Below are 18701 nucleotides of genomic sequence, written 5' to 3'. Positions count from 1 at the left end.
CATGATCAGTAAAATATTTCTCTGTCTCCATTCAAACAGTCCAGTCACATTTTTAGTGGAATTGTGAAAGGTCCCATTGGATCAGACTTGTTCCGTTCTTGGGCTGTGACTAGAGCCCAACTCTGGCCCATAGTCTTCCAGTCCTGCAATCTCAGTGTCTCATTTGGTCCTACTTGTAGGAGTTTCCCGTTGTGAGCCAGCCATCTCCTTTCCCATCTCCGCCTCGGTTTTTAAAAGAAAATCACTTAAAAAGCAATACCACAAGTATCCCAGCTTTTCTTAAGCTCTCCCGGGAAATGTGCCCCCTTTTTTATTATTCCTAATTCTTCCCTTCTTATTTCTCCTCCACATCCTTAAACCCCGTCTCTCTCCAGGCTCTTCAGAATTGCAGAAGTCATCCCAGTGTTCCTTCCCTCCTAGTGCCCCCGAGAAATCATAGAACTTTGAGTCCAATTTATTTTTGACGGAGTCAAAACGGTCTCCACAACTGTTCCTTTATTTATAAAGCTCACAAATATGCCATGGCGATGCAACGGTGCACCGCTTAACGAATCTCCCGGAACATTTGCGAGGGGAGGAATTGATATCCGATTTGTTGTAAGGAGGGAGACGGAAGAGGGGAAGCTGCACATCCCATTCTCCTTTTGGAAACCTTTCGGGTTTGTGTGCTAATGCCGAATTGAAGAGGAGGGAGGAGAAAGCTGCTGAGGATGGAGAGAAAAGCGAGAGGAGGTGGAGCCTGCGCTGGGAGTTCAGGAAATAAAACCCCGTGCGGAAAGCAAAGGTCTTTCACACGTGAAGAAGCCACTCTCCCTCTAGCTAAGGAGAGGAGAACTCTGAGCTATAAGAGATAAAAGGAGAAAAGACCAAGGATAGGGAGAAGAGACTAGAATAAATGAGAACTCTGGGGGAAATCTGAAGGCTGGAGAAGGAAAGGGGAGGGGAAAGGAAAATCCACACCCTGTGGTACAAAATCTAGAGCAAACCGGCTGTGTCTGCTGTTTGTTTTTCTGAAAGAAGAAAGTACCTGAGGATTGTCTTTTTCTTTTTCTTTTTTCCCTCCCAAGACTCGGTGAACGAGAGAAAAAAATTATTCTTGCCTTCCTCGCAAAAAAATAAAATTAAAAAACCGCGCTGAGCTAAAAGCCAGTGTAGGTTTTGATCTGAGAGAGTCTTTTTTTTTTGGAGCATTTGAATGAAGCAGCTGCCTAAACTGAGCAGAACTCAGCTCTGGTTCAGGAGATCTGCATCCCCTCACTCTGACTTCTAAAGGGAGTAGCTGCCACAGTTCTATTTTTGTACACATGTCTATTTTTCCTTTTTAAACCACTTTCTTTGGTGGCAACCTTGAGCGTCAGGAAAGTATTTTAATTATATTAATACAGATTTGAGATTTTTTTATCTGCATGTGCCTTTTTTTAAAGGGCCAGGAAGAAAGGTCATTATTTTAGGAAAAGGACATTTTTTTTTTTATTTGAAAGGCTTAGGAAGAAATACAGACATATCTATAGATAAGTAGGCAGAGAGGAAGGAAATTTCAGTGATCTTTTTTTTTTTCTTTTTTTGAAAACGATGGAAGAAAAGGCCCGGCACCGAAACAACGCTGATAAGAGCCCCAGAGGCGGGAGTGAGTCTGATGCTAGCCCAGATGCTGGTTCCGAAGGGGGTGGAGTAGCGCTGAAGAAAGAAATTGGGTTGGTCAGTGCTTGCGGCATCATTGTAGGTGAGTCTAACTGATTTTCTTTCCCTGGGAGCTACATGGAGCTATAGACCATTTCTCCCTCCCCTTCCCTCGTGTCCCTTGTGGCATTATACAGCAGCTAAAGAATTTTCCTCCGTCTCCCTTCGAACAAATGGCAGAGCGACTGAAGTTCACCTATTGCCTCCTTCCCCGCTGAGGTGGGCAGCTGCAAGGATGCACAAATTAAATTCCATTCATCAAGGCTAAGAAGCCAATAAAACTTGACTACTGCTGCCAAAGATGCATGGCTTAATCAATGTCTGTCTTTGTGCCTGTCCTCTCTGTCTGAGGCCGTGGTCAGCCTTAAGGGCACGGGGAGCACGTGGACTAGGGTTGTAGTTTCCTTCTTTCAGAGGAGAGACTGTGACTCTGTTTCCCAGACAAGCGGCCCAGACTTGAAAATGGAGTCTTGGGAAGGACAGACAGATAAGTATTTTCTGAAGCTGCTGCAGGGCTGTAGACCCCACCGATCCTGGGTCCCCCTGAAAGGGCTTTGCCAGTGGCATCATCTCTGAGTGGTGGTCTAGTTTCTAGGCAACACTCTTTCTAGGGAAGCCTTGCGATGGTGGATAATAGCCATTTGCTCCTTTCCAGAAGTTCCTCTATCTCTTGCTTTCAGGCACTATTAAAATGTTTAATTCCCTAGGTGGGAAAAGCAGAGTGGTGATAATATTTGCATGTTAGCGTCTGCCTTCTAACAACTGTTGTGAAGTCCTAGTATTCTGGTGCCTAGGAACTAGTTTATCTGCATTATTCCCACATTCCAGCCACCCCAGAGAGTGATTTCTTTTGGATTCTGAGAAATTAAAATGTCAGGCCAGAAACAATCCTCTCCCCCACACCCAATTCAGATAAACTTCTCACCTATTCTCTGACTTTGATCATTGTTATTACTTCCGATCTCTTGTAAGTCTTCTAAATTGGGGTCCTGTGGAGCTCTTTGTCTACATAGGACTTCAGTCAGAGGGAGGGGGTAGAATGGATGGGCTGGGGGGGCGGGGGGGAACTAGTCTGGCTTCCACAGAGCCTAACAGAAAAAGATTATAGTTTTTTTTAAAAAATCCGTTTCTCTTGGCGATTTTTATTTGCCTAGTTTCTCTCTCCCTAAATGATCTCAGCTAAGGACACAACATAGGTACCACGACATGCTAACATTGAGGTCTATTTATAGACCTGTAGCTTGTCACTTCAGTTTGACTGAGAGAATTAAATATTTTTTATTCCCTTTTAAGCAAGTTCCTGATTGAGGATCATATATATAAATTGGGCTTACTCCCCAACTCTTCCTCCACTTATAGCACGCCAATACATATACGGTTTTTATTTCTATATGCTACAATGAGTTGTAATCCATCTAAAATATAGAATATCCAAAGTATTTCTCTTCTGTTTATGCTCAGCTATGATGGATAAATACTATCCAAGCTATTTCAAATGATTGGTCCATGAACTCACTCCATAGATTTTTTTTTTTTTTTTGTGAGAACCAGTCTAACCTGGTACCCACCAAGGCACCAGAAAATATTCTAGTTATTCTAGTTATGAAAATAACAGCTCTGGTGTTCTGCAGTGACAAAAGATTTTCAAGTGTATTTGTCCTTTAAAGAGATGATGAAGTTATTTTTCTCAAGAGTCAGATCCCTTATGGATGTTATTCTGCCCAAATATGAGTTAAAGTGATGATTGTTTGCTATTTAAGAAGACTTTGCTTAGCTACAAGAGTGCTTTTCTGGAGGCACTGAGATACACTGGAAAAAGTGCTGAATTTGGAATCTATTCATTCTAGGAGTATTTTGGCCTGGGCAAAAAGATTTCTTTCCATGTTAAATTGTCACAAATAGTATTTTTCATACAGAGTTGAGCAATAGCACTACACATCTTAGAGCTAAGGAGGAACAAACAAACCGGAAGGCAAAAAAGAGGAAATTATTTGTTAATGAGTTGGTAGAGAAATGGGATCTGTCCTAATGCCTATTATCAATTGACTTTTTAACAGTTATGGAGAGCTGACTTATGTACTGTTCTAGATTCTAGAGGCAAAAAACAAAAAAAAAAAACTTAGTCCCAGTCCTCGAGGTGCTTCCATTTTACTAAGTTCTGGTCACAAAACTGGCTTAAAATCAAGTATTATATGCACAGAAAAAGAAATTCAAAATATATGCAAACTAATTTGGTGAGGGAGAGCTTGGAAAGTTAGGAATGTCTGGAAAGGGGCTCTTGTTGGAGGATGTACTCAAAATGAGGCTTTTTAGGAATCTAGGCATTACAGAAAGCAGTGAGGAGAAAGGAGAGCTTTCCAGACTTAGGGAAGAGTTTATACAAAGGCAGAGAGGTAGGCTGAGAGTATCACATGGCGAACAAACTTGACCCATATGTAGAGTACTCTAGGGGAAAGAATGTGAAATCTGTCTATAGATTTATATTTAGGCAAAGGAGAAGAATTGTGACAGGGCTTCAACGCCACAAGTATTTTATCAGATGTTTAAAGGGAAAAATAAAACCATATCTACCTGAGAAGTATTTTGGCTAAGAGAGAAATAGATCAAGATTTATTCAATGAATAAACATAATTTAAACATTTGGCCTGTGAAAAATTGGAATTCTAGGCATTGTGGGGGCTAAAAGTAAGAGGTTATGGCTTTTTACGGATTTTGTATCTCCCTATTAGAATAGAGCTTCTTGAGAGCAGGGACAGTTTTAAGTTTACAACAATGTTTTGTGCATAGCATCTCAGAGATTAGCTCTGGGCATCTTTGGCTTTTTCCAATGCCTAGAATGGTTTCCCTCTTGTTTCTACTACTGATCTCCCTACCTTCTTTTAAGTTTCCCATTTTTTACTGGAAACCTTTCTTAACTCTTTTACTTCCTGTTCCTTCCCTCCATTACTGTATATAGCTTGCTTTGTATATATTTGTTATCATGTAGTCTCCTCCATTAAATTATAAGATCCTTGAGGTCAGGGACTGTCTTGCTTCATTTTGTGTCCCCAGCTTTTAAGTACAGTGCCTGTCACATAGTGACTAGGCTTAGGAAATAAATTTATTCAAAATGTATTCAAATTCATATTTTTAAATTTGCAGCTTTTCAAATCTTGGGCTAGAGCCTCCATTAATCTTAATAGTAGTTAAGAAAAGAACAACGAATATATAAGGCAGTTGGGTGGAACAGAGGCTAGAATTGGGGACTTTGAATCAGGAATTTCAGATTCTGATTCAACACATGGCCTTGGACACAAGTTAATTAAACCTCCGTTTCAGTTCCCTCACCTATGTGAACTATGAGGGACAATAATGTCACATCTCATGGGCTCTAACATATGTAAAGTGCTTTGCAAACGTTAAAGTGCTATCTATTGAAAATGTTAATATATTATGCAACTAGAGAACATAGACAAGCATACAATAATCTAATTGGAGGTGGCAAGGGAAAAAAAAAGTAATAGACTTTTTGGAGCTGATGTTAAGGATAGAGTGGAGAAAGGAATTTGGGTGGACTTAAAGATAGTGAGAAAAAAAATAACAGATCATGAAAAGTGAAGAGCATTCTAACAGGATTAGAAGAAGTGGTAGATCATTGGATTTGGGAGTTACAAGCTGCAGTCAATTAATCCAGTAGGTTTACTGCCCAGACTAGCAGCATTATGAGAGACAGAAGATAAAGAAGTGAAGAGGAGAGATGGAAAGATGAAATGAGATTATCTAAAAAGGAAAAAAAAACAGACCCAAATCTAAAAACAAGCCAATTGTACAACTCAGTGATAGAATTGGTCCATGAATACAGTGTACTTTCTGTCTAGATGAGATAGGGAGATCAAATCTCAATTTTTATTTTTTTTTAAAGACAAGAAAACTCCATTCCAGGCCCAGCTCTGCACCTCATTGGCACCATAACTTTGGACAAATTAGTTGGTTTCTTTCTTCATACAAAATTATAACTATAAAATTATGACTTTAAAACTAAATCAACAAGCATTTATTTTGTGACTCCTATGTTCTAGTCACTAACTTAAGTTGGACCACATGACCTGCCTCCAAGACAACTTCAAGACAAAAGAGAGATAAGGCAAATAAATCTAAATTAGCCACATGGAATTGAATCACTTAGGAATTTCTTTGAAACCCCTCCCCCCCATGGAGTTCTTCCGGAGAACTATCCATAATTTAATTGAATTGGAGATGGTGAGAAGGATAGCCCAAGAGAGCATTTCAGTAAGCCCTTATCTTAAAACCTAAAAGTTTTCAGATAAAGTTGGGGTTGTTGTCCTTTAACCCTTCTAATCTTATGAAGAGCCTTTTTGTCTTCTAATTATCTACTACCCATCTAGGCTCAACCCTATTCTCTACACTCTGGAAAGGTTTAGAGAAAAAAATATTATTTCTTAATATTTCTAAAATAAAAGGGTAGGTTTTTAAAAATACACTTCCACAAAACTCAATGGTACCAGCACTGACTGCCATAAAGGTTTAAGTGACCAAGCTTAGCTCTAGTTAGAACAGAGATAATGTCCCCTCTCAGCAATATTTTCATAAAGATAAAAAAGATATGGATATGAATCATTGTATATAATGTCAGACTTTTTCCATATTTTGATTAATTTTACTTATCTATTACCCTCCTTGATTTATTAGAAAGGCTTGCTCTCTGGGAGGGGAAAGGGGAAATTGGGAAATGTAGGTGAAGGAAAAACAAGACATCAATAAAATTTACTTTAAAAAAACTAGTGTGTAAAAATTATACAAAAGAGAGATAAAGTTTCTTAATTTAAAAAATCATTTTACTGGCCTCTTAGCTGTTTCTTGAACCAGACATTTCCATCTCCTGTCTGAACATTTTCACTGACTGTCCCCCATCCCTGAATCTTTGTCTCCTCAGCTCTGCCTCCTGTTCTTCCTGATTTTCTTCCAGTTTCAACTATTTCTGTAGGATATCTTTTCCCAATCTTCTTAAATCTTAGCACCTTTGCTCTGAGATTATCTGCAATTTAACCTGAATATATTTTGTTCATGTCTCCTCCATTAGACTGGAAGCTTCTTTAGGGTAGAGAAGGTTCTTGCCTTTCTTTGTATTCCCAGTGCTTAGCACACCATGTTGGATCACATAGTAGGCCCTTACAAACATCTATGCTGTGTCTTGATTTGATCTTCAGACCCTGAATGCAGTTACTTATTAGTGTGTTTTTGAAGCAATTATTACTAAATTTTAATTCAGTGAACATTTTAAGTGATTGCTTATGTGCTAGACACTGGAGGTCCAAAAATAAAAGGACCCCTTCTGTGAGAGAAAGCGCTTCTAAGCAAGATGGCCCCAGAGCTACTTATTGAGATTAAGTATTTCACCTGAATTGGTAGTTTCTGGAAGACTACTTACTGACATGCCCGAGGGACAGTAGTACAGTTGGAGAGGAAGTGGCCAGCAAATTATGAGTCAGATTTTAATTAGTGATCTCTCATCCTCACTTTTCCTTTAAGGGTAGCCATGATCTCAAGGTGATTTTTAAGTTCCAGGGATCCAGAAAGTCTGCTGACTGGTTTTCTCTCCACCGTGCAAATTAGCATTAACCCTGAGGGTAGATTGTAAAAATCAGGTCACTTCTAAAGGAAATCCAACTGTTGGCATGAGAATTTCAAGCTGTGGGACTTAAAATATTCTTCCCTTCCTTCTATTAGATTTTCTTTTGAGTGTGTGTTTCTGTGAAAACTTAAGTATATTTATAAAGCTGAAATTTGGGGATTCTTTTGACCTAGACTTCAGTTTGCTCAGTAAGGTATCACATCAGCTCCCTTGAGCAATAATACTTAACCTTTCTGTTTCTAAGACTCAGATTTCTCATCTGGATGATGAAAAGGTTGGGGTTCTAAACTTAGAATTTCCCTACCTTTGGAGTCTGGGTAGATTTCAGGCTTTGTCAACTTGGATTGAAAAAAAATTTACATATTTAACTAACGTCTGAAATTTAATTTTTACTTAAATTACAAATTAAAAAAAACCCACATCCTGAAAAAGGACTCTATTGACATCATCAAATGGTCTAAAGGAAAGGTCCTTTTGAGTTCTTAACATTTTTTGATTTTTGTATCCTATATCTCCTCATTTTCTTTAGCAATTTTTTAACCAGCAGGATTAAAACTGGTAGAAAGGAGAGAAAACTGTGGAAAGAAAGTTCTGTGTATCCCTGTGGGGGGCATACATCCTAAGCTATGGAAAAGAGAAGATTAGCTGATTGAAGGAGGGGGTGCATTCCAGGTGAAAGTCAGAAACATTTTTAGAAACGTTGACTTGGAAATTAAGATGAAATGGGGATGACAAAGTTAATCTCCCTGGCTTCCTTCAAGTCTGTCATCTTTTCCAATCCCATTTTCTGGCCTTCCTTAACCTTAGTCTTTGTACTTTTTTTCTTAGATTGTATGCAATTTATCCTCCCTGTATTTTGTTTGTATGTAGTTGTTATCACCTCTTGTTTGCATGATTGGGAGCTCCTTGAAGGGCAGGGATTGTTAATTTAAGGGGACAAAAAAAACTTTTATGAGATCTTGGCCACCTCCTAAAATAACTTCAAAAAGAGATCACAGCTTTTTAGGGCTGGGTGAGACCTCAAAAGACTTTTTACTCCCTTGTTTTGAGGAAACTTGATGCCTAAGAAGATTAAATTACTTGTCCTACATCACAGTGTCAGATGCAGAATTCCACCCCAGTCTTACAGAGTTTTCATCTCTAAAGTGTCTGGCCATTTGATGGCAAAGCTCATTTGCAGGTATGATGATTAGCCCTTATTCTGAGATATGGGTAGAAGGGATTTAATTTCCTTCAATTCTTCCTGAGCTCTAGGAAAATAAAACAATTTTAGATTACAAAGCTGCTTGCTTTTAGAGAAAAACTAGAGGCATGAAATAGTTATATAAAGGAACAATCAATCTAACTTTACAGTTTTAATAAAGATATTAATCACATACTATGTACTACTTAGCATCTGTGTCAGAACAAGATGAATAAAATAAATAAGGTAGAGTCCTAAGCACATATACATAAATATAAAAAAATGTAATATAATCATAGATTTAGAAGCTAGAAGGGACCTTAGAGGTCCCCAAGTCCAATCTTCTTATTTTATAGTAGATTAGGAAACTGAGACTGAAAGGATAGATGATTTTCCCTAGCTAAGTATATTAGGCAATATTTGAACTCATTTTCTTGATTCTCAGGGCCAGCACCTTGTTCTTTGTGCCACTCAGCTTCCTTAAAGAGGCATCTAAAAGTGCTGATCACCAACTTTTAAGTTTTAAGGGCATAGGAGTTTTGTTAAATTAGGGGTCTGGTTAGGTTTCCTAAAAAAGATTTTTGAATTAAAAGATGAATAAGTAATTGTGGTCTAGTATTTATAAAGCACTGTCTTGTAGAGAAGGTATTAATTTGGCTGGCCTCTCCCCCCCCCCCCCCCCCCCCCCCAGTTAAAACGATGCAAATTGTCTTCCAGAAAACTTCAGAACAATTGGAGCCAAAAGGAAGGGAAATAAGTTGCTAAGTCAGAAAGTAAATACCCCCTCCTTGGAATTTCTCTAACAAAGGTTAGAGGGCCCCTGTGTCACTCTGGGCTTACAAATTAGAAAAAGACAATTGCAGCCCTCTAGGAGTTAATCTAATGAAGGAAACTGAAAAGGAGATGAAGGTGGGGGGGAAGAGGCACAAGGATTTTTCCTGAAGTCATGTCCCAGGGGTGAGCTAGTAGGAAATAATAAAGAGTTGCCTGTGTGGGAGCCAAGCCATCTTTAAATAAAAGCTTTGCTCCCCCTCGGTTCAGAGAAATAAAGGGTAATTAGGGTACTGAGGCAGGAGCATCCAAGCTAATATAGTCCGGCAGGATGATGAAGTTTCTTGGGAATGTGATCACTAGTCAAATAGGAATACCTTTTGTATACAAGGTTAAGACTAGATGGGCACTAATATTTTTTCCAGTTTCCAAATTCTGTGAATAATACAATGTAGTTATAGCATAGGGCACAGAGAAAGACTTAAGGCAGCTAAGTGGCACAGGAAAGAGCCCGGAATCAAGGTAGACTCATCTTCCTGAGTTAAAATCTGACAGCACACATTAACTAGCTGTGTGACCCTGGGCAAATCATTTAATTCCGTTTGCATCAGTTTTCTCATCTGTCAAGATCAGACAGCTACTAAGTATCTTTGTGAATAAGGAAAATTTATCTCATCAACCATGGGAAAGATAACTTGAAGTGTAGATGAGGAGACTTGTATAGCTGCAATTGTCTATCATAGTTAATCATCACACAAGTCTTCTTGTTATGTATAATGTTCTCCGATTCTGCTCACTACACTTAGCATCAGTTCATCTAAATCTCTTCCAGCTTCTTTGGTCTTTTCTTATAGAACAATTTCTTTTAGAACACAACTTACTCAGCCATTCTCCAACTGATGGGCATCCATCAGTTTCCAGTTCTTTGCCACTACAAAAAGGGTTGCCACAAACATTTTGGCACATACGGGTCCCTTTCCCTTGTTTATGATCTCTTTGGGATATACGCCCAGTACAAAAGCTGCTGGATCAAAGGGCAGGCATAGTAAAACCTCATTTATTTAGCAAAAATGAATATATTATTAAGATAATATTTTTTTTCTCTAGAACCTTTTGTAAAATTCTTAGAAAGGCCCCTTGGAAGGGTCTGTGATATGCTCCAAAGAAAATGGTTTGTTGTTGTTCATCCTTCATTTTTGAAGACCTATAGCATCCTAGGGATGCCTTGACTTGCTAGTAAATTGAAGTTGAGTAAGGCAGAGTCCCACAAAGCCGGCGGTCTCACTTCCGGAGTGGTCCAAGTCCAGTGGAAGGACAAAAGTCAGGGTGCCTGGCAGTGGGCCAAGATGCAGTGAACCTTGGCTTCTTTGATGCTTGACCAAGCTCTGAGCTTTTCACAGCATCAGCTTCAGCTGCTTCATGGCCATTAGAACACACTGTTCTCATCTGTCCATTTTCCCATTGGAAGATTTCACATGGTTGAGGAAGACATCCTCCTAATTCTCTGGATGGTCCTGATGGGATTTGAGCCCTGAAGGTTACTTCAACCTGGTTTAGCTCATGTGCCAAAATGACTTTCCTGGGGAGAGGCCTCTGCATCTATGATTTCCCTACCTCAGAAGGGATTGTTAACTTGTTGAGATCCTCCTCCTCCTCCTCACCTGTCCATAAGCTAAGATCCACTCTTCTCTAGGATTAATTTGTCTAGCCTGGAAGAAGTTCTCTTTGTTTTAACTTCATGAATAAAGGGACAGTAGTCCTGGAGGAATGGGATAATACCTTAATCCCTCCATTTTGAAATATTAACCGAGATTTTATTTTAAGATCCTTTTTGTTTTAAGATCCCTATGAGGGATACCTAAAATTGTCTTGGAAGCAGGAAGGTTTATTGGAAGGCATGGGAGACAATACTAGTTTGGGCATCTCTCCAAACTAAAAATGGTTTGGATGTAGGATAATATGAATTTAATTGTTTCTGGAAGATTTAATCCAAAATCATAAATTACAATGTAAGTACCCCTCACAAAAAAAGATCAGGAGAAAGATACAAATTTAACAGGCATCTGTAGACATTTGATAGTTGAAGTCATGGGACTGAATGGAATCGAATGGACATTGAGTATATAGAAAGAATAGGGTCAAGAACTGGGAAACAAGGAATGAGAACAGGAAGAAGAGACTGAGAATGGAATAGAACATGAATCATTAGAGAAGAAGGAAAAAAACTAGGTGCTGCATCAAGGTGAGGGAAGAGATCCTGGAGAAGCTAAAAGTGCTATATACTATGTTCTTTAGAAGATGGGAAGTTTCTAAGCTTTCCACAAGATGATGCTGACTTTAATGGAGACAATATGATTTAATAGTCTTCATATCAAAGGAGAGAATTACAAAATTGGAATTCAAGAGTTGAAAGGGATCTTTTCATATAGATAGCACAATCTGTGCCCAATCAAGAATTCTCTACAACAACCTTGATAGGTGGTTGTCCAGCCTCATACCTGGAAATCCACTATCTCCCAAGCCAGCTTATTCCACTTTTGGGTAGCTTAGGAAGTTTTTCTTTCTGTCAAACCTAAAACTACCTTTCTATAACTCTTAAATTCTGGATTAAAGTCAAATTCTGCTTTGAAACTTGAATATATCATTTCAAGTCTCTAGACCATTTTATAAATATTTCCTTAACGTTGAAATAACATTGGACTGATTAGTCTCTAAAGATTCCTTATGATTCTTCTACAGACGTCACATAGCTTCTAGAGAGCATGGAGCAGAAGTGGACAAAATAGGAGTAAATGCTAAGGGATTCTGGAAAGGAAAAAGGAGCTAGACAAAATGAAAGGTGATGTCTAGGAATCAATGAATCTTCCCAAAGGAAGCAGTACCTTTAAGTTAAAGAAAATTGAAGAATGTGTAAAAGGGAGAAACCAAAACAAATCAAGAAATGCCACTTGAGAATTCCCATTTTTCTTTTTTAGGCAAACAGTTAAGTGACTTGCCTAATCACATACTCCCCAACTGATGCTCTATCAGTTCCGCCATATAGCTTCCACTTGAGGACTCTCAAATTGTTAAGTTGTCAGAATTTTTTCCAGTTTTCCTAAGCAGTTTTATGGTGGAGAAAGAGCTAGCCTTGAACTCAAGGTTCTGTGTCCCTGATACACATTCTGGGAACTTTTCTGTGGTCTGCTAAGCCTGTAAATTGTACAGCAGGTGATGAAGTGATAAGAGTTTCTTCACCTGAGAGTTCCTTAGTCTAGAGAAATCATTGGTTCAGACTTTATTCACTTTTTCCTAAGAAATAATTTGGTTTGTGCCTATAAATGAATGTCTATAGAATTTCTAATTTTACCTGGATAAACTGAAAAAAGGAAACAACATAAGATGACCTGAACCCTGAATTTAGGGGGATTAGGGAAGGAGAAACAACAATAAAGCTGAAATTCACAGGACTTGGAATTGGTTGTCTTTCCTAATTCTGATTCATTGCTAAGTGTACAGAAGGGGCCTTCTTCACTCATGTTTTGCGAAGTTTCTGAATTCCTTAGTGACCTAGACCTGCTACAAAAAGTGCTTTGGGGGAAGAGGAGAATATCGCTTATAGTTCCATGTCTTACCATTCAACATGCTACAACTATTTAATTGAGAAGATGCTATATATAAAGCATAGTGAGAGGCTTTGTGGATCTTTTTGGGGGGAGAGGGAGGAATAATCCTTCAATTATATTTTAAGCCTGTATTATTTATAGCATTGGAGAGTCTAAACTGGAAAAGCTTTATTGATCACATCTTATCCCTTACCCTTTGTTTTAAAGACAGATTTTTCCATCAGTCTATTCTCTAGAGCTTGGCCAAATTTAGCTTTAAATATTCCCAGCATTACAGCTGACGTCACTCCTGGGGAGCATAGTTTCACAATATACTAGATTTATCAAACAAGCGCATACTGGGCTGGCTGTTAAGTAGGGCATTATTAGTGGACTTGCCTTATTAATTTGAAAACAATAGCTACTGTCTTTAAAACTATTAATGTGGAAAATGTCCTAACTGCTTATTTATTAAAATAAAATCTGGAAAGGTTTTTTTTTTTTTTTTAAATGGAAGGATAACCCCAACCCTCCTTAACTAATGGGTCTTAAAGAGCCATTTCCCAAGTGGGTGAGCCCCTCTTGATTCCAGAATTGTTATTTTCTATAGCTTTAAATATACTTGATTAGGATTGCAAAGTTTAGTGGTAGTTGTTGAGACAGTACTATAAAACCACTGGTTCACAGTATCATTTAATGTAAGAGTTGGAAGAAAATTTACAGTTGACCCAGTCCAACTATGTTGCTGAAACAAAAAATCTCTCCAAAACATTCCTGGCAGGTGGTCATCCAGCCTCTGCTTGAAGGACTCAGTAATGGGAATCTCTGACTTTCTAGGTAGCCGACTTCACTTTTATGCAATTCTTAGAAGATTCTTCCCAGTCCCCTCCCCCACTTCAAAGTCAAAATCTGCCTCTCTGCAATTTCCACCCATTCATGGCCCCTAGTTCTACCCTCTAGGGTCAAACAAAACAAATCTAATCCCTTCTACATGACTGCCTTTGAAAATTTTTGAAGGGTATACTGCAGTCTGTTCTTCTCCAGCTCCACCCAGTCCCCATTATAGTATGGTTTCCAGTTACCCTTTCCCACCTGGTTATCCTTCTCAAGACACACTTTGGTGGGTTATTGTCCTACCTAAAATGGAGCTTTATTCAATAAAATTGAACACAGTGTTCCAGAATTAGACTGATGAAAGCATCTCTCTTCTGGCAACTGTTTCAGTTAATGAAGTCTAAGGCACCTTAGCTTTTTTGACTTGGTGTCACACTGGGACTCACTGAACTTGAACACTAAATTTTCATATGGGTTATTCCTTGTCCAGCCTAGAGTCTCTTGTACTTTACTTTTTTTTTTTTTTTTTTTTTTGGAAGCAATTGGGGTTAAGTGACTTGTCCAGAGGTGAAGTGGTTTGCATTTTTCTCTTTAAATTTTACATCATTGGATTTACGCCATTGTATTTCTTTGTACCCCAATTCTATAATTCATTGTGGATATGAAAAAAAATTGCCTTCTAGGTTATTGATACAAATGTGAACCAAAATTAGAGTCGAAGAACAGATTCTGCAGCCTTCCAATAGAGACCATCTTCCAGGCTGACACTGGTCTATCACATCCACCTAATTATAATAATTCAGCCTCACATCTCTCCATGTTGTCCATAGAGATACTAATACTGTGAGATATTTTTATCAAATGTTTTGATTAAATATGTCATTCCTCTGACTTCAGTCTAGTAATCCTTGTCCACAAAAGGAAATGAGCTTAGGCTGGCCTGGCCACTTTTCTTCATGAAAAACCCATTTGAGCTTATATTGGCTCATGTATTCAGCTTCCCCTTTCAAGTGTTTTCCAATCATTGCTTTAATAGTGCTTTCTACAATTTTTCCAGGAATTGATGTCAAACTTAGTCTATAATCAGAAGACTATATCTTACTGGAATTTTTTTCTCAAAATTTTATTTATTCATTCATTTGTTTATTTATCTTTAACATTCCTTTTTTTAAAAAAAATTTCAGTTCCAAATTCTCTCCTTCCCTTTCACCCTTTCCCAACCCATTGAGAAGATATGCAATGTGATATTAATTATGCATGTGAAGTCATGCAAAAGATAAGGAATTTTTTTGTTTGTTTTGTTTTTTGCTTAGTCTTGTGTATGGCATCTCACAATCACAACTACACATTTTTTCCAATACCCTGGGGGGTACAGTTCATACAGAGCTAGGGACTTGAATGCAGACAATTTTGAGTTCTTTTACCATCTCGTCATTTACCCTGGCAGTTCTCTTGTAAGCATTTTTATCTATCTTTCCCAATTTGAAGAACATTCTGTTTGATGGGGCAAATAGAAGTATAAGAGACACCAAATGGTTCTACTTTCTCCATCAATCAACAAACCTATTAAGCACTTTCTGTATTATAGACACCATGCTAAGTTGATGGGGATATGGGACAAAGCAGCACAGCTCCTTTTATATGTTGCAAAGAGCTTATGGTCCTTTTTGCAAAATAGATTTTATTGCTGTCTTCCATTTTCTTATTGCCCAGATTTGCTCATCTGCTTTCCTCCTCCTCCCCCCCCCCCCCCCCCCCCCCCCCCCCCCCGAAATCATTGCTTATATAAAAGAATTTTTTTAAAAGGAAGAAGAGGAAGGGAAATGAGCAAAACCTGTGCACCTACTCTTCACCACTTCTGAAAAGAAGGAAGGTACCTTATATGTTTAGGGAACCACAGCTTGTTTTCTAATGGAGGAAACAAAACCTACACATATTTAAATGTATACAGCATAAATATAAAATAAACAAACACAAATATTTACAAAGTAGTTGAAAGGTAATTTGGGAACAGGACACTGGTGGGGAAAAGGCAGAGTTCTAACTCTTGACCAGACAGGAAAAAAAGAAGTGTATTTCAAGCCTGTGGGCTGCACAGTGCAAGATCCCAGAGATGGAAGATGGGGTATGAGGACAGAGAGAAGGCAAGTTTATGTCATGGAGTGAAAAGGAGTGATGTCCATTAAAGTTGAAAAAATAGTTTGGGGGCCAGGTAGTAAAGGATTTAAAATATTAATCTAAGTTGCTATTTTCTTCCAGAGACAATAGATGCCTTTAGAGTTAATTATATAGGAGAGTCCCATGGTCAGATCCATGCTTAAATTATTTTGGCAACAGAGCATAGATCGTACCAGAGTGATGAGAGGCTTGAGACAGAAAGACCAATTAAGAGGCTATTGTAATCATCCAGCTGAGAAGTGATGAGGAACTTAACTAAGATGGTTGTCTGAGTGGAGAAAAAATATTGCATGTAAGAGATGTTGTCTAGGTAGAAACAGCAAGACTTGGCAACTTAGTGGACATGTGGGTGAGAGGGAAGGCTTTGAATGGAGTATGATGCCGAGGATGTCTCTAGGACATCCTGTTCAAAATGTCCAGTATGCTGTTGTTGATATAGAGACAGAGTTTGGAGAAGAGCCTGGGCCTAGACATATGTTGTGTTATAAAATGTCATTTCTACAAATGTGTCTGTATAGCTAGATGTGAGTCATCTGCCTAGAGATGACATTTTCATCCTTACCCTGATACTGTTTCTATCATATCTATGAATTTCCACATTGCTTTAAAAAAAAATTCTCTTGTTGAGGGATAAAGCATCCCAACAACATTTGGGGGGGTCCCCAGGTCAGTGGTGCAGGTGTGGCAAAAAATTTGCAGATCCAGTCTCCACTTAAAGTGGCAAAGGGTTTATTACCATGAAAGCTAGAAGGGAGTAGCCGAATGCTTAGGGGCCCAAGAACAACTTTGTCCAGCTTTTTATCACTGACATGCTAAATCTGTGGCCCAGAGATGGGACACAAGAGTTGAGAATTTGGTTCTCACTGACCAGATCATCACACAGCAATAAATTGAGGGATGGGCTCAGAAATTTGATTATCACTGACTAGACCATCAGTCAGCAATGAACTGAGGAGTGGTCTATTCAGAATCAGACTGGTTGTTGTTAGATTGGTTAGATTATTTGTGGGAAGTCCCTGAGGCAGACTGCAAAACCAAAAATTTAGGATTTCCTGGCCCCCCCTAAAATCAGGGGACCATAAAATCATATTACCTCACTTTTTATGGGCTTTAAAAAAATAGACCTCAGCTAATTTTTTGTTTCTGATAATGTTAATCTAAGAGGTAACTACCATAGAAATTATTATCCTCAATTTAAAGGTGAAGAAACAAGCTAAAGAGCTACCAGTTCTTTGCTCTTCCCTTATGATGATACCTCCAAGTGTTAGAGACCGAATTTGAATCCAGATTCCTTTTAATTTCAAGTCTAGCACTCTTTCCACTGCAATATTCTTACAGGACTATGCCAATCCTTTGTTTTCATTTTCATTTAGGGTTAGTGACTAGTTAATTACCAGGTGTTGAGAAAAAAAGCAAAAAACGCAGTTCCATCTTCATCTCACCCTCCCTCCAGAGTTAATCTCAATCCTTCCTATCTTTTAATCCTAAAGCAAAATTTCTTAAAAAAAAAAAAATTCTTATGAATGCTTTTTGTTGTAACAAATCCATTTCTGAAAAAGCCTTCCCATACAAGTTATCTCTTGTAACAAATATTTTTTTAAAAGGAGAAAAAAGTAGTTCAGCAAAATTGAGCAACACAAGGTGACATCCAAAGTCATGTTCATCATTGTGGAGGAGGGGAGGAGATTTTCTCTCCTCTCCCAGGGCCAAGCAGTCTTGATTGTTTTTTTTGATTCTCACTGTAGATTGTATATTTTTCTTGGTTCTGCTTGCTTCACTCTATAGCAGTTCACAAAGGCCTTCCTATGCTTCTCTTCACATTTTTCATATTTATTGCTCAACTTGATTGTCTGAGGTTTGATTTTTTTTTGGGGGTGGGGGAATACATCCAGAAAAATTCCCCCCTTCATCCCTTCCCCCACCTACCCCCACTCTTCCCATTCTCTTTATGTATTATCTTTCTCTGTTAGTAGAATGTAAACTCCTTGAAGGCAGGAGAATTGTCTTTTAGCTTGTATTTTTTGCCCAGCACTTAGCACAGTGTGTCATTCTTTGTGGAGTCCTTCAGATCAGTACCTAGCAGGGGTATCTCTATCGAAGGGTATAGATATTTTAGTCACTTTTTTAAAAAGCTTTATTCCAAGTTGCTTTCCAGAATCTTTGCGATTGTCATCTCCAATCAGAGGCCTTATCAGGGTTTGGGGCATCCCAAAGCAACAAATCCAACTCAAATTTCACCATTCCTTGAAGCTTTCTCTGATCATCCCAATCCACAATCATTTCTGCTCCTGACTTTCTGTAGCTCTTTATTATCTGTACAATTTGTGTACCATTATATATTGCTGTGTACCATTATTTTCTTCTCAACTAGTCTGCAAGCACCTTGAGGATGGGAATGTTGTTTCCTGTCCCCTCATGGGACCTAATGCAGTGCCTTCAACATTCTATGAACTTACTTAGCACATACTTAGGACTTGGCTTGAATGAATTCAGCCAAAAGAAAATATCTCATTTCTCTTGCCTATGTGAGGAACCTGAGATCCCAAGTAGAGCAGATTAGTGCCCAAGGAGGAGCCCTTCTGATGAGCTCTTGCTTTCCCCAACCCTCCACCTAGTTAAGACTCTTAATCCTGCAACATGTCAGAAAGAACACAGAGTAAAGATGTGAATCTTTGATGGACACGGGGTATTTTCAGGGACTGGCACATTGTCCCCTGAGGCTGTTCTGGCTGCCAGCCTGTGGGTGGTTTTGGGCACCACTTGCTTAGTCCAGAATCTCTGTGTGAACAAGTGGTTTCCAATTACCTCCTAAAGCAGGCATGCACCAAGTGGGTGCTCA

General features: G+C 38.6%; 1 protein-coding gene across 1 annotated transcript in view; it reads left to right on the top strand.

Moving 5' to 3' along the window:
• The first annotated feature begins 681 nt into the window (after positions 1 to 681).
• SLC7A8 (solute carrier family 7 member 8) overlaps positions 682 to 18701 on the top strand; it is a 77833-nt gene continuing 59813 nt past the window's right edge. The window contains exon 1 of the mRNA XM_003755838.4: positions 682 to 1723. Coding sequence (XP_003755886.1) covers positions 1573 to 1723 — 151 coding nt within the window. The 5' untranslated portion in view covers positions 682 to 1572. The remainder of the gene's footprint in view (positions 1724 to 18701) is intronic.

This window comes from Sarcophilus harrisii, chromosome 2 (assembly GCF_902635505.1).
Source record: "Sarcophilus harrisii chromosome 2, mSarHar1.11, whole genome shotgun sequence".
In the NCBI taxonomy this organism is placed as follows: Eukaryota; Metazoa; Chordata; class Mammalia; order Dasyuromorphia; family Dasyuridae; genus Sarcophilus; species Sarcophilus harrisii.
The sequence above is the reverse complement of the archived record's forward strand: the minus strand, read 5'-3'. Positions and strand labels throughout refer to the sequence as shown.